This window comes from Labeo rohita, chromosome 14 (assembly GCF_022985175.1).
Source record: "Labeo rohita strain BAU-BD-2019 chromosome 14, IGBB_LRoh.1.0, whole genome shotgun sequence".
Lineage (NCBI taxonomy): Eukaryota > Metazoa > Chordata > Actinopteri > Cypriniformes > Cyprinidae > Labeo > Labeo rohita.
Genome location: NC_066882.1, coordinates 16,591,347 through 16,615,726, shown reverse-complemented (window position 1 = coordinate 16,615,726; position 24,380 = coordinate 16,591,347). Strand labels below are relative to the sequence as shown.

At 38.7% G+C, this 24,380-nt stretch overlaps 2 protein-coding genes across 3 annotated transcripts in view; one reads left to right on the top strand and one right to left on the bottom strand.

Moving 5' to 3' along the window:
* macrod1 (mono-ADP ribosylhydrolase 1) overlaps positions 1–24,380 on the top strand; it is a 79,223-nt gene that overhangs the window by 12,421 nt on the left and 42,422 nt on the right. The gene's annotated exons all lie outside the window — the stretch shown is intronic.
* flrt1b (fibronectin leucine rich transmembrane protein 1b) lies at positions 944–23,734 on the bottom strand. Of its 2 annotated transcripts, XM_051127553.1 has the most exons (4): positions 23,565–23,734; positions 11,203–11,244; positions 9,604–10,006; positions 944–6,987 (listed from the first exon to the last, which is right to left on the bottom strand). In XM_051127553.1, exon 4 carries the CDS (start codon positions 6,854–6,856, stop codon positions 4,709–4,711), a length of 2,148 nt encoding a protein of 715 aa, XP_050983510.1. In that variant the 5' UTR covers positions 6,857–6,987; positions 9,604–10,006; positions 11,203–11,244; positions 23,565–23,734; the 3' UTR covers positions 944–4,708. The 2 variants fall into 2 exon arrangements, with proteins under 2 accessions (XP_050983510.1, XP_050983509.1); XM_051127552.1 differs by lacking the exon at positions 11,203–11,244.

The window sequence follows — 24,380 nt, the reverse complement described above, 5'->3', positions numbered from 1 at the left end:
GTCGGTCTCCTCTTAGTCTAATTAGTCTAATTGACCCAATGTGGTAAACGCAGGGAAAAGAGGCACGCGGTTCATCAGGGACGGCTTCTGAGAGTTGCTGCTGCTGCTGTTTGGATAGGTGCAATTGCTTGGTGTAATTGTAATTCTCAGTTTGGTTTCGCTAGGTACAATGTGAGGCGCCTAGGTGTAGCTTCTCGGGATTTGATTCGCCAGTAATTGGGACTTGTCAAACTCTCCAGTTAATTGTTGGGTATTGTGAAGCTGGCCTTTTTAACTGGTAATTTTAGTGGCGAAAGCTACTTTCAGGTACTCTTTGTCTTTGGCTGATCGTTACGGATGCTGCGCCTTCCTCCGTATGTCAGTGTCTGCGACTGTCTTCATGCTTAATAAGACTCAATAATTTGATGTTGCTGTGAATTGTGAAATGCTATGAAAGAAGGTGCTGTTTTCCAATTATCTAGAATTACATTAATTTGAGAAATGGGTTGGGGAACAGGTGGGAAGAACTAATTGAACTGTATGTTGTCGGAGAGACACAGCATGTGCTTTTACGTACACGTTAAGCTATTGAAGAGCTTGCGTTTAAAGGCCACTCTTTCTTGGATGCTGTATACTGCGCCTCCCCCCCTCATTATATTGATCTCTACATTGCTTACACAGGCATTACCACGCTCTCCAGATTGGAGGCATGTTTGTTCTTAAGCAGACACTATCAAATTGGCTACTCTTTTCCTTATTCACTCTTCCAGCAGATGAGTGTGCGCCATATATGCCTATCAATGCCACCATGGAGATTTTCACTAAACCCTTTAGCTTCCTTAAGAACTGACAAGTGGAATTTGTCTCATACATGAGGTGTGAATTTGTAGTTAAAAGCACAGGAAAATGTTTTCTTGGACTGTAGATGATATAATTTTGTAGTAACTAATGTACACATCAACAGTTCATTTCATCACAACTTTTAATGATACATATATCAATGAAAAAGATAACAAGCTTTATTTACTATTCATCATGATGTATATCCATATCTATAACGAGAGAAAGAAGTGATTTACATGGACTACTTTTGGAATAGTTCACTTTTAAAATGCATCAGAAAAGGCTGGAAAATTGCAGATCCGGTACGGATATCCTTTTAGTGTTCCTACCTTTCTACTCTTCCGGCTAATGCTGCGTTTAAGTCACACAAAGTCAGACTGTGGGAAAAAAAGTGGATTGTCTTTAATCAATTAAAGACCTTTGTTCTCTCTCTTCCTTCTTAGCCCACACACAAGATGCAGAGGTTCACAGTGTTACATATTTTATTAATCCCTGATTTTTCCTGCACCTCAGGGGTTTTGATACACAAACCGTTTCACACACAAAGATTGTAATGAGCTGATGTGTTAATGTTGTCTGATCATCTGTCAATTTTTTTTTCTAGTCATCTGCTAGATTTTGTGAAAATGATATTTTCTGGTATGTTCTGTATCAACAAGTCCTGCCCTTTAGTTTGCTTTTTTGCATGCTAAATTGACTGCATTATCTATGTCAGCCTGTCAGTTTGGGTTCGCTCATCAATTAGGGTTGCCCCCTTTCATGATTGTCTGTAAGTGCCTCTTTCTCTTTAGTTTAAATGACCTCAGATTTTTAAAGTCATTCCTTTCGTTGTAATTGAAATGCATTTGTCTGTTGTTGAGCAGGTAAAACTACTGAGCTTCGTATATTTAGACTGTTCTTGAAACCTCTATGTGGTGAATGGAAAATATGAACCCCCCCCCCCCCTCTTTCTCAGACATAAGATATCCACTTTTTCAGTGTCTTATTTTTTTAGACAAATTTTCTTTGTGAACATGAAACCTTTTTCTGTGCCTTCATCTCTTTCCTTTTTTTTCCTTTTGTCTCCTTCTACCCCACTTTTCTCACTCTCATTAAAAGAAAAGAAACCCAGTAGCAATTTGAGGTCTTTCATTGTCAAAACCATTATCACCACTGTCAGCTCTCTGGGTTGGGAACAAAGTCCTCGTGCTGCGTGCAAAAGAAATAGAGAGAATAAAGGAAAAGCCCATAAAAGGAGGGAGAGAGAACTGAGAATTAGAATTTGAATAACAGCCCCCCCCCCAAAAAAGATTTCTTTTTTTGTTGTTGTCGTTGTCAGTATTCCCTAGAATGGAAAGGCATCAGTTTTCCCCAGTGCATATATACACAGTAAAGTCCAGGTAGTAAAATTATATCTATATGAACCTGGTCCCAGATCTCATCATCGTCATCATCATCATTATCATGCTAACCCTTAAAATGAGCTAGTTTTAGGACTTTGATAATCATTGGTACTAAGATGCAAAATTATCAACAGCTTCAATTATCATCTGAATTTTGGATAACATCAACACCAATAGTGGTATCCCTGGCACTTTCTGACTATTACAAGTATTTTAAGCATGTTCCAGAGGGTTTTTTTGCCCATTAAGAACAATGTTTTGAAAACAGACTAAAGGAGGCACAAAGGGTACTTTGGAATAGGGGTGTGCCGAATTAAATTCTGCTTCGTCCACATATCAGTGTTCCTTTCTGAACTTTTTACGTAATCATGTTATTGTTTTGCATCATTTATGTAGAGTGTCTGCAGTATAGTCTATAAAGCTTTTTTTTAAAGGAGACATCGGATACCCATTTTCCACAAGTTGGTGATTTAAGGTTTTCATGAAATGTCTGCAACATACTTTGGCTAAAATTTCTCAATGGTCGTGTAAAACAACACCCTTTTTACTTGTCATTAACAGCTTTGTTCACAGCAACCAGTTTCAGTGCATGTCTCTTTAAATGATAATGAGCTACTGCTCACCCCCTCCCTCTCTTTTGTTGTTTGTGTATTTGGTGGCGCTTTACCATCAAAAACAAAACTAACCCACTGTGTCCTCAGTGGCTCTAATGTTGGGAGAAAAATGTTCTTCTTTTTCTTAAGGGTCTTCATGAAAATGTCTTAAAACTAATTCCTTAATGGTTGTGTAAATGGTTGTGTATCTGTGGGAGCGTTTTCATGAGACATAAAATACATACAATTTAGTATATATCACTGCAGTTTCCAACAGAAATGTCCACTAAGTGGTGCTAAAATAGTGTTTGTTTGTTTTTTCCCCAGAACAGGTGAACATACATATGGTGAATTTTATGATGGTTTTGTCCATGCACCACAGTTTTGACTTGAAATGTCCCTTGAGTGGCGCTGTAACTAATGCTTTGTGACGTTTTAAAATAAGGTACCATTGGCGCTACACCTAAACCAACCTGATAGTATGAACAAAAGCAAATGTGATGTAAAAATGCAATTGCAAGCATGCCGTCTTAGCTTATTTTTAAATCTCATCTTTCAGCTCTTTCATCATGAGTCACGTTTTTCACAGGATTCGTACCCAAGGATTCTGCATCCTAAGTCCAAATCTGTGCCAGCTGAGCTACCGTGCAAGCTTGTTACATCTGGAAAGCAAAACATATAGAGTTTTAATCATAACTGTGTACGAAAATGATTACGGTCCATTCACATTGCTCCTCAGCATCAACGCCTCTCGTTTACTTTGAATGGAGTGACGTCAAGTGTTGCCGAGGTCCCTTGCATCGCTTAACTGGCGTTGCTTGCGGCAAAAGTTGAAAACTTTTCAACTTTTCAAGCGGCAATACAGGTGTCAGCCAATCAGATCACTTTATGTAAATATACTAGTGCAGACGCTAGCCAATCTCATTTATGCAACACCAGAAAATAATGTGATTGGCTGTAGTCACTATGATGCGTTAAAGCTTTGACGCTGTGAATGTACCGTTACAAGTACTCGCTGTTTTACCGCCTGTAGTGATATAGATATTTTTGTTGGAAACTAGTGATATGTAGTTATTGGTACGTATTTCCCACAGGTACGTTTTCATCATGAGATTAGGTAGTCGAAAACAGCTCGTTTTGGTGCATGTCTTTTAATGATAATGAGCTACTGCTCACTCCACCCATCTGTTGTGTTTTTTGTGTATTTGGTGGCGCATTGCCATCAAAAATATACAAATCCAATGCATCCTCAGTGGCTCTGATGTTGAATGAAAATGTAGACGCTTATGTTCACTTTTACATTCAGCTACAAAACACCTGTATTGCTTACGATACATTGTTGTCCCTACAGTTGCTCGAGTGCAGAGAAAATGGTGGATGGCGTACAAGTGGCTGATATGGTAATGCTAATGTGAAAATCAAAATGTCTTGATAATTGAGACTGTTTGGGTTTTTTTGGGAATTAAAAAAAAAAAGGAGTGAATTGATTTTTATCATTGTAGGGTGGTTGCGTCCGCACACTGCTAAGACATCTATATACAACCACCATATGAAAGTGAATTTTGCATCCAATGTCCCCTTTAACACCTGGTTTTGAATAGTAAGTCGTATTAATGAACTGGGTCATTAAAATCCCCAATTCAGTTTGCAGAATTCTGATTTTTGTTTTAACCGTCTTCAGTGCTCCAATGGAGTGAAAATTATACTATCTTAAGTATAAATAATTTGATCTTAAAAAATCTACATGACATCTTCTATCCAGTAACAACATTTTGTGTATGATAGATGGGGGTAAAATGGTCCCCTTAGAATCGGCACACCCCTACTTTAGAACCTAGGGAAGAGAACCCCTACCCAACTGCTTTACCTGAAAACAGGAACAGAATAGTAAGGGAGTTATAAAAAAGGCTATCACGTGTATGAATAATCTATGTCTGGTATTCCCCCTTCTCTGTACCCTCGATTTGTTCCATAGCCTGGATTTCCTGTGTGGTTCAGGGTGCTCCTATATAGAGTTGCATTATTGGAGGGAAAGATGGTATGAATGTATGTCATATCCTCAACTTTTGCCTTGGGCTGCAAAGGCTGCTGGGCAGACATTGGTGTCATTTGAAAGCCGTGAGCTCTGATTTCTAAGATGGATGTGTCTTTTATGGTTCCAGACTCAACATAGTCATCGTAATGTTTGCTGGCACCTCGCGATGCAACGACATCTCTGCCGTATATAGAATGGTCACCCGGCGCGAGGTACCCCGCACGGTGTCCGTACCAGCAGAAGATGCCAAAAATTAAGAACAAAGACACCAATGCTGTTGCACCCCCAATAATTCCAGCAAGAGGTAGGGCTGACAGTTGGTCAGTTCCTTGATCACCGTCCTGGTCTGAAATAGGCTGTTCTAGGGGATCTGTCTCTGTTTTGGCACAAGCAGGATGCTCATGCTCCGAGTTTGTGTTTATGTTTAAACCCCCAGTTGCGGTAAAAGACGTTCTTTTACCCTCGTTTCCAGCGAGAGGCACCAAGCAGATGATGTAACTTGATTGGGGCTGTAGTTGCGTAAGTAAATACTCACGGCGATCCCCTGGCACAAGCGTTTCTGTGATTGACCCCATTGCGGGACTGTTGCCTAGTCGCAACCAGGAAAGTCTAAAGGAGGGGACAGGCTGTGCAGCCTGCCAGGTAATGTGGACTGTCTCTGGCGTGAGAGGTTTTACACTGATTAGTAATGATTTACCTGTAACCCCATTTCCACCTCCAAGACTGTCCTGGCTAATATCTGAATACTTGTGTCCTGGTCGTCTGGATCTGAGGGTAAAGAGAGAACCCTGCGGAAGCGGAGGAGTTGTTGTAGCTGGCGCTTGTGTGGGAAAATAACCTTTCTCCTTCTTTGCTCCATCGTTTCCAACCATTGCTCCTGCGGTGTCTACGCTAACCTCACAGTCTTCCAATTGACTCGTAAGGTCCCTTAGTGCCATGCCTCTTAGTCTCTCTGGTCCATGGCAAGTTAAACCTCTCACAGTCACTGATGCACCTCGCTCGTGCAACCAGTCATGAAGCCAGCGGAGGTTACAGCCACAATACCAAGGATTTCCTCGGACAAGTAATTGCGAAAGGCTGTCCAGGTCCTTGAATAAGCCTCTTGGGAGAGTCGTCAAGTTGTTACCCGACAGGTCCAGTTTCTGTAGCCTTCGCATCCCATCCAGGGAACCTCGCGGCATGTGGGCTATAGCATTGTCCTGTAGATAGAGGCGAAGGAGATGCATACTCGGAAGGTTTAATGGTGGTGCCTGGAGCGAGTTACGAACCAGAGAGAGCTCTGTGAGATTAGACAGCCGTGAGAACGTATCATCTGCGATACGTTGATTTGCCAGCAGATTCCCATCGAGGAAGAGACGCCTTAGAGAGGAAAGACCTCGAAACGCATGTGTCGGAATAGTTGAAATCCGATTGTCGTCTAGACGGAGTTCCTCAAGTGATGCAGGCAATCCCGACGGTATACTTGAGAGGTGGTTGCGTGACAAGAAAAGAAGACGCAGCCTTGGATTGTTGGCAAAGGCTTTGTCTTCTATACTTACGGTTGAAACGGAATTGTCGTCCATGTGAAGCTTCTCCAGCAGGGGGAGCCGCGCAAGAGCGGAACGGGGTAAAGTTCGTATATTGTTGTCCTGTAGGTGAAGTTCTCGTAACGACGGAGGCAGATGCGTTGGAAAATCATCAAGTTCGTTATCATAAAGGTAAACTACTCGTACAGTCAACCGTCGCTCTAAAGATGTTGGCAGCCCAGCATTGTCAATGCGGTTGTTTTGCAGATAGAGCACAGCTGCCGTTAATGGTAGTGGTGGGATGATACTCAAGCCTCGGTCATTGCAGTAAATGAAGCCATCGTCGCACCTGCAGGCTGAGGGGCACGGCACGTCTCCCTGAAGCTCCGCCTCCCCGAGCGCTGCCTCCGCGGCAGCAGCTGTTGCTGCGGCAAACTCGAGGACTTCGACCAATAACGTCAGGCATAGGAGAAGTAGGAACAACCAATCGCGGAGTTCAACTAGGCTCTCTGTGGCCATAATTCCAGGCAATGTACTCCACTCTCTCTGCAGAGGTAATTTAACCCAATGTCTCAAGTCAATATTCTTGGTCGGTGTAGCTGGGAAAACGCAGATCTTTCTTTGCCCTTCTATACTTCCAATCACAAGCCCTGTGGGAAATATAGAAAAGATTTTTTTTGCTAAGAATTTTTCAAATACAGTGGTTACATTTGGCTTAGAGTTCAGTGCAATTATAAGTCCACATATCTGTTATGCATCTTTTACAGAACTTCTACTTAAATGTAAAAAAACATTGCAAGGTGGTAAGACGTTAGCAAGCAAAAGCAGAGAAAATCAGTCAAGCTGAATGGCTTTCTAGATAACCTTAACGGAGCAACCGACAGATAGGGAGCAATAGACATAACATTAGAATAAAAAACAGCTATATAAATGAATAGTGTGGAAAGAGTTGAATGTAACCATTACATTGCTGCAGTACATTATACGCGGAAAATTGCAGGTGTGAGATGGTTGTTCTAAACGTATATTAAAATGTGATTGACATTTGAGTTCCAGGAAAAACAATTACAGGTTTATTCCTGGATTGACCTTAAGTCATATCACAATTCAAATGTTACAGGGAACTGCGCTTGAATAAATCACTAGTTTAATTTTAGCTCAAGTTTTGGAAAGTTCACACAAGGGTCAGATGGAGTTCTCGTTTTCGGCCTGATTTGCAATTGAGATTTAGATGAAAACCACAGACGTTTACAACAAATTGACATGCATAATGGATGCTGTTTCTTGGTTGTTATTGTTTTCAAAATAGCATGAATTATTCAGAGAGACTACATAGAATACCCAACAGAGATTTCACTCTGTGTTTAACCAGTCATTGACTAGATGGCCGGGGATTGTGAATTTCCTGTGTATGTTTTCTCTATAAGCTCTGACTGTGACTCTTATCAATGCTAAATAGAGGAAGGAAGGCAAAGAATATTTGCAAATTAGCTGGAAATGCATTTTTTGATAATAATTCAGCATCTAGATTGTCCCCTTAGGTCTGGAATGTAACAGTAGGAAGAAAAATATACATTCAATATCTTTCTGACCAAAAAAAAAAAATCAGATTTTCATTTTCATATAACCAATAAGTTTTTGCACATCCAAGGGTTTTTTAATAAAAATGGCCTATTGCACAGTAAAATCAAATTCTCTTTTTGGGCCAGTGCTGCATTCCCGCTAAATATCTTAGATTCATTCATATTATTTTATTGAAAGTGTCAAAAAGTCTTGGAAGCATAATTAAGAATGTTTAAAACTGCCAACAAATTAGTAATGTTTTGTATTTTAATTATAGCATTAAATTATAGTTGTTTAATTCCCAGCTTCTTTTTGTAAATAAAAATAGTTTTTTGCCTCCATTAAAATGTACATTCATACACAGTTTTGAGACATTAACATACTCCTGTGTGACTAATCCAAAACATACTTGTTTTTGTGAGTATTTATGTGTGAAGGGTTGGTGTACATCGCTCTCTGCTGGGGCCTCATTCTTTTTGCTGCTTGCCATCCTATGGGATCAGACTCAAGGTTGTTTGTGTTGCAGGCCAGGCCAGATGGGAGTAGGTTGGCTGCCTCTTGGTTACAATCGTTGTTACCTTAGGCAGCAGCTACATGCAAAACAAACCCTTACACGGTGCTAGCACCCATGCAAAATTGATCGACGGGGCTTGATGGAGAAATAGTGACGAAATTAGAAAGAGAATAGCTTGCTTGTATTGGAAATGATTCCATTTTATTGGAATCATCTTGTTTGCTTTGACTACAGATAGTGTTTAGATTCTAAGGAAACGATTAGCAAAAATACTGCTTTTTTAAAAAAAAAAAAATCAGATATCATTGTCACTCTCTCCTTTTTAAGTCTGTCTCTCTTTTTAAATGAGGTGCGTTGCATGAAAGCGGAAGCAATTTAAATGTCACTTTTAATGGCTTTCCCAGTGTGTATACGTTTGGGTATTTTTAGAAAAAAAAATCTGCTGTGTCTCAGCCCTGAGAGTGTATTTTCATAAAAGAGGAGTGGAAGCCTGAGGACAGACAGAAAAGAAAATAGCAAAAAGGCCTCTTGAATACCTAATAAAACATGCCTTTATGCTATTTTTTTTTTAAATGTATGTTTAGCAAAAGCTATTAAAATACAGCAGCATTTTTGTGTGAATGTATGTGCAGTATTTTTGCAAGTGTTTGGAGCTGTCAGAGCACTGTGGAGCTGATGCACAAAACAACTTGTAAGTTTGCCTTTAGATGGCAGAGTGACCGCGAGAAGCTCCATCTCTAACTTGCTGCACAGTTTGAAACACTTGTGTGTAGGCAGGTTAACTTTACATTCTCTCTGTTCTGCATCTCTATCCTTCACTCAAACGTTTCTATGCTCTGAAGAAGGTTTTCATCCTGGCCATCTCTGTAACCGCCCACTGTGCGTCTGTAATCTCTTATAATCTCTTCTTATACTCTTCTTTAATCGTACTGTTTTTTTTTTCTTTTGCTGCATATCCTGCTGATCCTCCTGTGTCAATACTGCATTTTCATTCTGCCTAAATCTGCTTGTTTGATCCTTCTCTTGAGTCTTTATTTTTTTTTTTCCTTTTTAGTGTCTACTTCAATTCTGTTGACAGTATAAAGGGATATTTTTCCTGCTGCATGATCTTTTTGTATTTAGCCACACAGCTCTTTACACATTTTCATATTGTGTTATTTACAACAGAATTATAAACGACTGTTCTTACCATCTAGCGAGTATCCAACATTGTCCTTTTGCTGGAGTTTGAACAGTGACAGTTGTCCTCTTAATTCAAGATATTGATTAAGGACTCAAGGTCCTTCTTCTTGACTCTCTATGTCCTTCGACTAGCAAAAATTGCAGCCCTTTATATGTAGGATTCCAATGAATTGTAGGCACTGAAAAAAGGATAACGTCAACCGGAAAAACCCTGGGAATTTTTTCCAGTGTCAATCAATAGAAGCAAAATTTTCATCACTTCCGTACAGCGAGAGTATATCCGAGGCGATGAAGTGTATTCGAGTTGCAGTGTGTCCTTCAAAGTTGACATCATGTTGATTGCGTTGTCTCGAATGAGGATTGACGGAACACCGGGATGTTGTAACCCCTCATCTTTGAGACCGTGTTACCTGTGAAGAAAACATTTTCAGTGAATTAGAGTGCCAGGACAGGAAAGAAGACTTTTATATTCACAGTGTGTCATTTTCTCTTTAAACTTGGCTCGACCTAAAAAGAACTGTATTTCAAAGAATATCAACTCTGAAAATGGTGAAGTCAAGTTCAGTGTGCAGAATTAAGTGGAAAATCTCTTTTACAGACCGCTCTAAGCCATAGCCAGGACCAAAAACGCAAAAATCAAGGCACACACATATTGTTGCAAACTGGGTCACATTGTTGACAAGACTGCGGTAGGGCAAGAAAAGATGGATGTCTATTCTGACTGAATTCCCTGTTTTAGGTAAAAAAAAAAAAAAATTTTCCTTTCCAGATTTAAGGTGACCTATAATGCCCCTTTTTATAAAATGTAAAATTTGTCTTTAATGTCCCCAGAGTGTGGATGTGAAGTTATAGCTCAAAATACCCTAAAGATTATCAAAAACTATAAAATATAAAGACGGTTTACTCCTATGTTTGTTAATTGGAGAAACTGCAACGCGCAATATGGCAGAATAGTCCCACCTTCTAAATGAAAGAGCCAGTTGCTGATTGGTTAAAGTAATTGCGTTAGCAGCCGTTAGAAGCTTATGGGCATGACTGTGCATGCGCATTGGCTGGTCTAGCCTGAAAAATAAGCTTTTTAAACACTATTTGAGCATAAGAAACAACATTCATGTGGCAGTTCATTTTAGATTTTGTTGCTGATTTGAAATGTCATTGAATTGCAAGTTTAGCAAGCCTTTTTGAGATTTCAGGATTCCTCCATTCATTTAGATAGAACTTGGTCTTGTATGAGCTGCCTGGAGGCGTTGCAAATATGGCTGCTGAGCGAACAGACTATCCTTGAAAGAGACTTTGAGATCATTTTTTATAGCTTGTTATAATTGCCACTTTTAGGGTGTGAGCCATAACGCGCCGTTTTTGTGTTTGTCCCTTTAAATGCAAATGAGCTGGTACTCCCGGCCCCCTTTTAAGATGCGTTCTTGTCTGTTGTTTTGGATTTGTAAAAACATCATCAGCCGTCGCCAAAGTACTGTTTCAATTCTAAGTTCGCATCTAGCCAAGTACAGTTCAAATCCCTAGATGTGTTCTTGCTCCGCCCCTTTTATCAAGCTTGAGGCAATCACTGTACACTCAGTGCTCATGAATCCTGCCAAAAGCGCCTTACCTCGGCTGGTCCTTTTGACATTTGTCACTGGCTCTGATGTCTCTGTAGTGGTTAAACATGAGATATAATTAGTTTTGGGTAAATTTAACAGGCATTCTTTGGTCTCATGAATCTATTATTTGTTCCAGGTCATATCGTTTTGGCTGAGCACAAATTTATGTTTTATATATTATTTATTCATTAATCGCAATAAAGCATGACTTTGTAGCATACATTTGACTGAATTGTTTGCTTTTATCTTTATTTCCAATTACATAAGTCTCTTAAACTTTATACTTTTATATTATACTTGGCTATTATTGTTCATTAAAACTGACATTTAACAAAAAAGGCAGAGTTGTGCTTGTCATATTTCATTTTATTACACATACAGTGAAGATAGAGTTTATGTGCACATATTGCCTAAACCACATATTATTGAAAATGAAAAGAGGCAGTGGTGTTTGATTATAATTTTGTTTTATTGTAATGTGTGTACTGTACGCATTGCATAAACCACATTTTTGTGGCTATTAATATGAATAAATGAAACAGAAAAGCAGCAATGCTTACTGATATCATATTTCATCTCAGTGTAATGTATTTAGCTTTCCTTGAACTACCTTTCTGCGACGATTAATATGTTTAACTGAAAACTAAAAAAGGCAGTGGTGTATGACATCCTATTTTGTCTTATTGTACATACAGTACACAGCTGTTTCATTTGCAGAATTATCAGACTTGCGTCCTCCCGTCCTTTGGAATTCTCACTCCTGAGTCAAACTTGTGAAGTCTGAACCACCAAAAACGCAAGTCCGAACTTTGTGTACTTGGTATTGAGGAACGGCTAATGTCACACACTGAAAATGTCAGAAACTATCAGTAGCTGTCAGAAACAGGTTCAGCCTTATATGTTCGGACCGGAATTGGTTTAAAGTCAGGCATCTGATTGTACTGTGCATAATAAATGCATGTTTATTTGTTACACAGACGCGGCGTGATTAAAATAACGACATAGCTGGTCTCATGGTGCCATTCCGTGCTATCACAAACTTTATAAGTCCCCCTTGTGATAATGAGCTCAACAAATTCATACAGTTGGCTTTACATTGCTTTATATGCAGTTTGGGTAGAAAATGGTGGATTTAGCAACATTAGCCTTACAAAATGGCGAGAAGCACTTTCAGAAAGGCAATTTGGAAAACAATTTTTTTTTTTTTTGGCAATTTTGTCTAGAGCTGACGTTTGTGCACAAAGCGTTAGTATTGATCCCAAAACATATAGAGGACTTTAACGGTTATTTTCAGTAGTGTTGTCGAAAGTATCGACTTTGGTACCAGTCAGTACTGAAATTTTAAAAATGTCCATTTGACACTCAGATTTGAGTGCTGTTGAGCTGATTCTTAAACATCACTATTTGGCCATAGTGTTCACGCACTCAACAGATATGATTGTGATCGGCTCAAATGTAAGCGGAAAATGGAAATTTTTAAAATTTCAGCACTGACTGGTACCAAAGTCTGTACTTTTGACAACACGATGGGAGAAGTCTGGAATCACGTGTTCATTGAGACTGTTTATAATTTATTGGGATTATAAAAAAATAAGTGGGTGGATTTTTACCAGTGTTTTCACACAATGCGGCCACACAACTGTTCAAACACCTTATAAAAGTGATTTTTGCGTAAAAGCTCCTTGAAGTTTTTTAGGTGAGTCTGAAATTATGCATAGTGTATTTTCATATATTTAGATTTTCGCTGTGAGTGTTTGTTGTTTATATTTTCTGGAACTGCTGCTTTGGGACGGAGCCTCTGAACCAGCAACTGTTAACTCCCTTTGTATCATAGTGTGCTGAATCTGTTTAAATTCCCAAGCCTGACGTGGTTGATTTGTGTTTGTGATGTTGAAAGTCTCCTCTGGGTCCCACTGACTCCCAGTCTAATTGCTTTTTCACAGTCCAGTCCGAGATTGGGAGTGATCAAAAACATTATTGCAGAAATTTAATGCACCATGTGGACATAGCAGCCTGGTGAAGATGGATCAGCGGAGGCCCATAGTACCACGTGTGTGAGAAGACAGGGAGCATTTCCAAGGCACACAGCTAATGTAAAGGGAATTGAGCAGAGGAGGAGTAATAAGGACAAAGAAGGCTAATTAAAATCAATGAACGTATTGGGGAATTTTCACCAATCAATGCTCTTAGATGGTGGAAAAAAAAATAGCATAACAGCTATTGAGGCAGATGCCTTATAATGTCTAGCGGGTGTAAAACCAGACAAATACACAGCCTGTTGCCCTTCTCTGTTCACCTTTCTCCCTCTCTCTCTCTCGTGTGGTATAATGGGGCAGTCACATTAGGAAAGAGATTATGATGAGAGATGATAAGAGGTTATATCAGTGCTGCTGTCATGCTCGCACTGACCTCCATCCCCAGACGTGCTTGAGTAAATGCTGAAAATGGACAGTAATAATGTTCACCTGGAGTAGGGTGGTGCAGTTCCACTGCTCCAGGTTTGTTAATATTGCTGATGGCACAGATGTCCCCTGTTTTTAAAGTTATTAGAACGGTGACAAGTCTGCGCTTTTATTTGTGCGCCCTTGCATGTTTGAGGGCGAGTGTGTCTGTGCATATGTGTATGAGCCCATGTCAAACATTTTTGCCATCCTGTGCACGTAACCTACCCATCTCTGCCTTTCAATTTCTCATTTGCTGAGCGAGGGAGAGAGAATGGAAAAGAGAGAGACGGGCAGATGGAGGAGTAAAGGAAAGAAGGAAGATTGATGAACCTATTGGAATCAAATTTGGTGGCAGAATGACTGTCAGCCCCAGTATCCACAACAACACATATTCACAGTACTGACACAAAGACAGACTCACTGGGCTTTGTCTTAGGATCATGGAGGAGCATGAAATCTTAATGGTCTCTCTTGTTCCTCACACAGCTTTGTCATAAAATATTACTCAAGTACATCATGAAATAATTATTCCCCAGCAAATCCAGTTCATTATTAATTCACAACAAGCACTGATAAATAACGCTGTTGTATTTGCTGGCTAACAACTGGATGTAAACAACTGGAGAGAGCTCTGTGTTACTGTCTGGTCCCTTGCACATAAGAGCGGTAAGCTTGGTTAATATGACATGATTGGTATAGGGCCCTCAGGAATTGTGGAATTCTACTGAACAGTGTGTATGTGACTTACATTGGGGCTACGGAGATAGACGCCGTAATAGCAGAGCATTGGCCGGAGGGCATAACTTGTGTGTCAGGATATTTTTCAGTTCCCATATCAGCACATGTGAAACTAGTGCTCTAGGCCTCAAGGCTACAGTGTTGTGGTGATAGTCCACAGCGCGTTTCTGTTTTAGTCAATGGGACTCGGTGTTCTAGAATTGTATATTCTACAGTTGTCACATTCGAACGACAGATCTGTCTTCTGCTAATGACGCTTCAAAGCTTCTTTTTAGGAAGCGGTCTAATTCATTTCTCAGTCTACTTGTTGTAATTACCTACTATTCAGTGAAGAAAGGGGAAAAAATATATAATTGCTACACAGAGATGTTTTGACAGTGGAGTACAAACACCTTGATGAGGTGCCTAGGTACCGTTCTCTCTCTCTCTCTTTTTTTTTTTTTTTTTTTTTTTTTTTTTTTGCAGTCCGGTGATGTCTCAGATCTTTAACTGCCAGTGGCTCTGCAGCGCTGAATAGTAATATGTGTGTGCGTGCGCATGTGTGTATTTCACTCTCTAAGATCTGATGATAATTAGCTAAAGGTAATCAGGGGTAATTCAGCAACGGGAGTGAAAATGGCAGGAGACGCAGGGATGTGACCAGCCTCTCAACACACACCCACACACTGCAGCCTTTTAGTATGAACAACCAGGAGCAAAGAGAGGGAGAAGCAAGGGATGAGGGGTAAGTGTGACAGGGATGCGTGAACGCACCTTGTTTTTTCCCATATCCCCATTTTCCCTTCTTATTCCTGTGTGCTTTCTCTCTCTTTGTCTTGGCTCCAGTCCTCTTGGATGTTCACCAGTGCATTTACTGTAATCTGTGAACCATTAATGCATAAATGCCTATACTGATTTATGTCCTTATTATATTCAGTGTTTGTGCACTGAACAGAGCCAGTGGCTTGTGAATGTGATAAAGATGCACTAAAGTGGCACAGGGTGAGAGAGCAAGAGAGAGGCCTAAAGGATTGAAATAACACTGAAGCCTTGAATGTATGTGCAGTATAAACATCAAGGCTTACCTGTATTAAAAAATGCATGCCTAAAGCTGGTTGCATTATAGTCAAAGTATGATCGGGATGCAGAGACAAGGACAGTTAGTGGAACTTGAACTAAGGCATTCATTGCATGAAAATATTCTCTGATTTTGATTTGCATCATGCTAGTGTGTTTTGAGTGACACGCCACTGTTTTCAATATTCTATGCTTTTCTTTATGCCTGATGCCAAGATGTCAGCATGACTGTACTGTAATTCATAAGGTGTAAAGACGATGCTTGAATGGACTTGAATGCCTACAGAAAGTGGAGAGTGAATTAGCTTTATTTACCTTTTCTTAATCATGAAAGATGGAGTCGAATGCAGCAGCAGCATGATGGCGGTGCATTTGGATTTGTACATCTGCACCTGCAACATGCGAATGAACCCCTACCCCTCATATAAACTCTGACATATCTCATCTGTCTATAAAATGGTGCCATCTCATAAAAAATCATTTGAATGGACAAGACTTAATGTTTTTGACCCTGAAGTTTAACAGAGCATTTTAAAACCTTTGGTTTGATGAGAAATACGCTTTTGTATTTGTGAGTTGTTCGTTGTTGTGTGAATACAGAAAATAAGATGGTACAAATCACCTTAAAGATTAAATGCATTTAGGCATTTCCAGGGATGACATGTGGTTCAATACAGAAAATAAAAGTTTATACAGTATTTTGCTGCTGAAACCAAATATGCTTTTTTAACCATCTTTTCACATTTCACTACTTATCTTTTCTCTCTCATTGTCCCTAATGAACAGGTAAATGCTCACATTTTTACTCCACCAGTCTTTTAGTCTATCCTCTTTCAGATTTCCTTCTTTTAGAGGAAATGTTATTATTGCCATCACATTTCTAAGATTGGCATGTATAATGTTCACTTTTCTCGAGGTGAGTATATCATCAATATTGTAAATATATGACATGCATTTGTCATTGTCACTACTTCCAGCGCTTGTCTTCTCATTTGTTTACATTTATTCATTTATTTTGTTTTTCAATCTCCCTTCCCATTTGTGATCCCAATATTGTTATGTCTATATAAAATCCACCCTTCCAGCTGGATGAGATGGGCTTTTATTAGAATTATATTTGAACACTGACATACATACGTAAATCACTTTCTGGTGATGCATTTCAACTAGCTTCTCTTTCTTTTTCGAATAGCATTCCTCCCTTGCATGACCATGTCACTCTTATTTCTCCTTTGCCCTTTTATTCTCTTTTTCTTATGCTCCCAGTTTCTTTGTAAATGATGCAGTCACTGGAAATAAGCAGACAATTTAAGTGCTGGATACTTCGCTGCTCTATTTTTCTCTGTCTTCGAGCACACACACACACACGTAATCACATCCAAACAACCAATCATACCTCTTGCTGTCCCTCAGCCAGTGCTTATGAACATCAAACACAAACACTCAAAAGCAGAGCGTATACATACGGGAAGAAAAATAATTAGGTTTGTCTGAATTTGACTTAATGTGGGTAAATTTCTCTTATCAGCATTTCACATAGCAAGAGAGAGCAAAATGTCGTAATAAACAGCCCCCACTGTGTGGTGAATAAAAAGTGGCACTTTTTATATAAAGACAATTCATGCATTTAGGTCAGTGAACAAAGTTGCCCACATGTTCGACAAACCCCACTCAACGAGCGGAGAGTGAAACGAACCATGTTCAGAAGCGATCTCTGCTAAGCTGAGCAGTGTTTGGCTTCCTATGGGAGGCCTGTGCATTTGTTTTTTTTATAGCTCATTTAGAGCCAAACTGCAAGGCACCATGCCGCGCACAAACACGTACATGCATTTATGCGCTCTTCCCACATCGCACTGTATCACTTTATGTAACTGAGCAAAAATATAAAAAGTTGTAGCTCTGCTTGAATGGGTCTCTCTGCATGTAAATTATAAATGAGCTGTAATGATTTAACAAGCATGTGTTTGATAAGCTATGTAATTTCAATGAAGGCTGCAGGGTTTAAATGGACGTGCTTTCAATCAAAGCACAGCCTATATGTCAGTTGTGGCATTGAACGCAAGTTATTTTGTATGTCCGGACTCACTCTATTAACCTGCCACATGCTAAAATTAGCAGTACTTCAAAACTAGTAGCATTATCAAAGCCTATTTCAGAGCTTGCAGCTGGTTTTTCGTGGAATAATAAAATCCATCTATTCAGACGGTTCCGGGCCCCTTTCAGACCTAGTCCAATTATCTAGAGCCACATTCACTTAATTCATATCGCCTCCATTTCATTGATTCTAGAGCTATACAAGCAACTCTTTGAGACCCATTTTACCTATAAACTCAGCCTGCCCCAGACACAATCTCCTCTATATCATACTTTCTTTCAGACAACGCTGTCTTTTCTTGACTTGTTCACGGCAGGCGAGGCACATCAGATCTCTGTCTAACAGAAGAGCGTTTGATTGAGGCGAAATAAAAAATTACTTTGTGTCAATGACCAAAACGGCCACATTGATTAATAAACGACACTGACGTAGGTCCTGTGTCTATGACAACCCTGGCCTGGCAGAGGATAAGACAAAACACTCATTGTTGTGTGAGTGCTGTTCCCTCTCCAGAGAGCAAGACGGGTCTGACTGCATTTCCGCCCTTAAAAAGGACATTACTAAGAGCTCAGTGCTCTCTCGAGCTGTGCATCAATCTCCTTACTGTAATATATAATGAATCAATAACTTACAAATTATGATTCCGTTGGAGTCTTTTATAAGATTAGAGTAAGTGCATTAAAAGAAGAGTATGGGTGTCATAACCTTGTTCAGATTTCACAGATTTTTCAGAAGTGGTTTGATTGTGCTCATTGATATTGTGTAAACATTCACTTTCTGGCTTTATAAAAAGAAGCACTTAATAAAAGGGGGAAAAATTAAAATGCTTGATGTAGTGCCATGTTATGTTCTTATTGCCTGTGATTTAAAAAGGAATGAGGGGGATGATTTAATATATGAATCACCAAATGTACCACTGTTTATTTCACGTAGTCTTAGTTCTGTTGTATTGTTTTTGTTTGCTTTATTAGTCACTGTTTTCTTTGCTTTCAATAACAGTTTAAAGTTTTTTTTTTTTTTTTTTTTTTAAACTTCCATTAGTTAATCTACTATAGGACTGGACTATTCATTGAAATGTAATTGAAAATTCAGAACCTCTTACCTGATAAAATTATTCCATGTTGGTTATTTCATTTTTTTTAAAAATCCTGTTAATACTTTCTCATTAAAAACATACTGCGTGTGCACTCAGTGCTATACAGAGTGGCACATTTAAGATGGCGTTTCAAATTAACACATGCAGCACCACTCATCAGAATCCGTTTTAAGACAGTGGGTCCAATCAGAAGACCACGGAGGCAAGTGTTGCAAGCTTTTGTTTACAGTACCATGGCAACTTTTGTATTTGGCGGCAACATGGCGGAGTAGGCATTCTGTGCTGTGCTTATTTTTTAGACCATTCTTAAGCACTGCGTCTCGCGTTTTAGATGCAAAGATGTGTTCTCTGTGAATGGCCAATAAGAACCTAGAGCAAATACTTGCGCATATAGAGTGATAGGACAAGATCACATAACAGCGATCATAAGTCAGATTCTACTATTAGTTTTAGCTTTAGCACCAAAATTGGTGGTATGTTAATAACAGAAACAACCATTATTTTCAGCAAAACAAAAACAAAACAAAAATGTTTTGTTAATGTGTGGAAAAAAAACTACTCATATTATGTGACCCTGGACCACAAAACCAGTCATAAGGGTAAATTTTTTTTGAAATTGAGATTTATACGTCATCTGAAAGCTGTATAAATAAAAAAGTGATATATGGTTTATTAGGATAGGACAGTATTTGAAAGGATAGGATACTATATGAAAATCAGGTTACAAGTAACTAGTCATAAGTAGCACGGGTATATTTGTAGAAGTAGCCAAAAACACATTGTATGGGTCAAAATTATCGATTTTTCTTTTAGGCAAAAAATTAATAGGATATTAAAGATAAAGTAAAGATAATGTTCCATAAAGATACTTTGTAAATTTCCTAATGTAAATTATAAAAACGTAATGTTTGATTAGTAATATTGCTAAGAACTTTAAAGGCAATTTCCTCAGTATTTTGATTTTTTTTTTTTTGCTGCACTCTCAGATTCCAGATTTTCGAATAGTTGTATCTCAGCCAAATATTGTCCTAACAAACCATACATCGTTGGAAAGCTTATTTATCCAGCTTGATGTATACATCTCAATTTCAAAAAATTGACCTTTATGACTGGTTTTGTGGTCCAGGGTCACATATCATGATGATGATCATATTACCCTCCCATAACCGCAAGTAAGATTAAGTTTTAACACAGTTAACACAGTTATTGAACAGAACCATTCTCACCAACAAAACTGTACTGTGATCCTTTTCAACTGAGTCAGATCACCTCCATGGATGCATTTATGCATTGCAAGCAGCAATAATTTTCAAAAACAGCGAAGCACACTTCATAACTATGTTGTTGAGAGCACTGAGTAAAAGCTCCAGATTACAAGTGTTTGGTAATGCTAGGGAGTCTGGGAAATCAAGTGTGAGATTATTACAGCTGCCAGCTAAAAAACATGAGCGAACACTGTGTTATTGCAGTTTTAGAAGTACCTCTATATTGAATGGACACTCTAATGCCATACCAAAATACTGCATGATTGTTCCTGCTCTGAATGTAGTGCCAAGGTAAGAGGAATATGACTAAGTGTTATTTGTGTGTGTTGTTTGCCTTTTTGCTCTGCAAACAACAAATAAACCTTTCTGGTACCTGGTATCTGATAGAAAATAAGTTGCTCTAGCAACAGTGGTGATAGTTAGATCATGAAATGATAAATCCTTTGGCCAGCCTCAAACCACTCACAAGTAACTGGCAGATCTTACGTTTTCATCTATTCTCTACTGACATGCAGTTTTTGTATACAAAGCACTTTAGATATTTTGATGCAAACCATAGTGGCTTTGACAAAACAATTCATTAGAAAGGCTGTGGTCAATAATTTATAGTGAACTAGCTGCAATATAAGTAAGCATGTAGGAAGCTCATAGCTTGTGTCTGTTTATTTCAACCTGATCTCATGTTGAAAACAAACCTGTGAGAACTTTTCAGCAAAAGTGCGAAATACGTACCCTCATGTACGTTTCGACACATTTTCGATGTGAAACATCCATGTTTTTTCCGTGAAATAGATGAACGTACATATGGTATGCTTTAGGTGACGTTGGTTTTGTGCGTCACCGCAATTCTGACTTTAAAGGTCCACTGAGTGGTGCTATAACTTTTAATGCTCCGTGACGTTTTAAAATAACGTACCATCTGCACTATACCTATACCTACCCGATAGTATGAACAAAAGCGAATGAGACGTAAAAACACATATGCTTTTTTGGCTTGTTTTTCCATCTCTCATCTTTTAGCTCTTTCATCGTGAGTCATGTTTTTGACTAGATTTGTACCCAAGGATTCTGCATCTTAAGTCCAATTCGCCGGCTGAGCTACCGAGCAAGCTTGTTACATTTGGAAAGCGAAACATGGAGCTGTAATCATAACTGTGTACGAAAATTATTACAAGTGTTCGCTGTTTTACCATCTCTAGTGTTCATTTCTGTTGGAAGATGCAGTGATATGTACTTATTGGTACGTGTTGTACTGTGACAAAGTTTCCAGTTATGTTTTCATCATGAGATTAGGTAGGTTTAGTTTTCTGTTTGTGTATTACATTTACCACTATTGCTAACAATCATTATACTGTAACACCTGTGTACATCTGTGTTATTACTTTCTCTGATATATGTAAACGTATATAGAATAGTAGCCAGTTGTGAAGCTGCCCTATTGTAATTTGTGGTTCTGTGTTTTTATCATGCAACCCACTGCAGAGTGACCCTACTGACACACACGCCACTCTCACAGGCCCAACTTTGCATTATAAAACAACCAAAGCTGCTGCCTAAAGATCTGCCTATGATTTTTACAGATATTTTAAGATGCAAAACCAAAAATCACTATACCTGAAGTTATAGAGAATTTGTACCTTAAAATTTGCGTTTGACTTCTTAAATGTAAGTAATGTTAGTATCAAATTTTCTCATGTGTTTGCTTTATTTTCAAATGGTTGCAACAGAAAGGAAAAAAAAAATATTTAGACCATAACCAGATTTAATCTCTTGTGAATTTTCTCTTACTGAGCTGTGTTGCTCTCCGCCTCTTGCTCTCTTTCTTTCATTGCTCATCTGCATCTGACCACCATGTTAATCTGCGTTAGAGTTGATGTACTCTAAGTCTGTGTAATCTGCTGTGTGTGAGTTGAGTTGGGTCTGAAGTACTGTGCTAATCCCAAATGTCTCACTCTTGATCTAGTTCATGTGGTGTTTTTGTGACCACAAGATGGACTTTGGTGGATCACTTGAGCTACTTAAATTTTAAGATTTTTTTTTTTTATTTTTTATTTATTTATTTTTTTAAATGTTGATATATCTACCTCATTTTTCCCATAAGAGTGGGCACGGTCATTTGTAAATGTTATGGCTCATCCGCTTCCAACTATTTTTAACTGTACAAAACATTGTTTTGCTGCTTCATATTGCAAATTTGTGTGTCTTACCATATTTTAATATATTATCTTAATTATGAACACACTGGTTTGTAGTGCAAACAGTATTAGCGTTTTCTGCACTTTGTTAGTGGCTAATGAACCGGAAGTCTTGCCCATATACTTCCGCATTGAAGAATAAAATGTATAGATTGTTTTTATGCAATAAAAAATATTAATGTATAGCTCAAAGGTGCTTATATAAAACAAAAGAATTGTAAGCATACTTTGGGTGGTTCTCTTGTAATAAAAAGGTTTTAGGGTAGCTGGGCCTGTGTTTAAAGGGGGGGTGTGTGTGTATGATGCAGGCCTTGCTGTACTTCTCTCATGCAGTGTAAAGCGTGTTTGTTACATACTGGCCCCACTGTTTTGGCATGACTATGGACTCATGCTGGCGACTCTACAAAACCCCCACTGTTTCCTGGCTGTCACCAACAGGGCAGGGAAAAAAAGATGAGAAATAAGGAAATATGATAAAATATAGAAGCGTTGCCACCATGTTAACACACACATACACATACACGCACACACACACACTCCCTCGCTCTGCACTTACTGCACCTTCAGAAATGAAGATGATTTCCCTGAAGATTTACAGAGGAGTGCCTTTGGCGTTCATAAATAAGATGCAACCCAAAACTGCAATTCTTTTTCTTTCTTTCCTTTTTCATTGCAAAGATGTGTCATTGAAAAACTAGATCGAGGTAAAATGAAAACTTTACTGTGAGCATTAATTTAAACAACAGGATATATCCATAGAAAAAACTATAAAAGTAAGTCATAACTCAAGCATCATGTTCTCATTTACAACCGCTATAAAATGCGTTCTGATGCAGTTGAAATCACATTGCAGTGTTGGGCTGTAATGTCAGTACTCTGTGCCATAAAATGTCTTTTAATATCCAATGATGTTATTAAACGTTCTGGTGTATTGCAGTGTATTTATACCGATTATGAGAGAAAGTACAGTGCAAATACACTCGCAAAAACGGATGCACTATAGCCCTGAACTCCTGTGCAAACTCTGCACCAGGTTTGAAAGTACAAAAACAAATGCAAATCTTCACCAGATTGTATAGCTACCAGTATTTAAATAGCCGTCGTGAGCAAACAAGCGCGTTTAGGCACTATACACAGTCGCACGCGTTTAATAACAGGTCATTAAAATAAATGAGTGAGAGTCCCAATCCAGGATCTTAATTCAAAGCGCCTGCATTTAAATCCTATGTGGCTGCCGCCTCAGACTGATTAAATAGGCGCTTAAGAGCAAACAAATGAAAGACAAATTAGAGGGCTACGCATTCAGCCAGAATGTATCAGTAGGCTATTCTCGAAACAGCGCTTATAATGTGTAAAAAAGCACATTTCTACCTCATTTCAGTTGAAGTCGGAGTTAGACCACAAAATAAATGTACCTCAGCCGTCTCAGACTGACCGTTGGTAACAAGTAGCTATATGAAGAAGTGTTTAGAGCAACATACCTCAGTCTGGGTAAACGGCATCTTTCCTTCGTTTAAATTCTGAGAAATGTTTATTTTCTTCTTTTCTAGATCGTATTTTTTCAGTGGGTTTGACTTGTCCCGTTCTCTGTGTTTTTAACCGTCTCAATCTTCAGTCAGTCAGGCTCGCTGTGACCGTCGCGCGCGCTCAGACTCTCTCTCTCTCTCCTGTCACTCAGAGCGATGCGCCTCGCGCTCTCTGTCTTTCGCGCCACTCCACCCCTTCATCTCCTCAGCGGAGTAACGGATTTTAACACAGATCACTTTACGAACAAAACAACATCCATCTTTCAATTGGATATTAGCATGTATATTACTCATATGTATTAATTATATAAAATGACGAGATATTTATTACGCTGATGCGTTTGTACACGGTATATGAGTCATTCCAGAGATTCAAAAACATTTCTTAACTTAGAATACGTTTTTCAACTACATATGATTTATTTTCTAAAAACCCCACATCATTAGGCACACATCAAACCACCTCAGACATTAAAGACCTTTTATTATTTCCCGTTTTTTTTTTTCAGATTTAGGCACTTTTTTCTCAGCTCCAACGGGCAGACTGGATTGGTTTAAATGAAGATTTTACAGAACTTGTTATAAACAAACATCTACCCACTACTCATAGCAATTTAATGATAACAAATGTATCATGATTTTCATATTTTTATAGGACTGAAGCTAGAAATACACATATTGTGTGTCTATGGTCTCTTTGTAAAAATATTTTTAATTTAGAATTTTAAAAACACAGTTTTATTGTTTTCATATGCCAACGTAACATGTCAG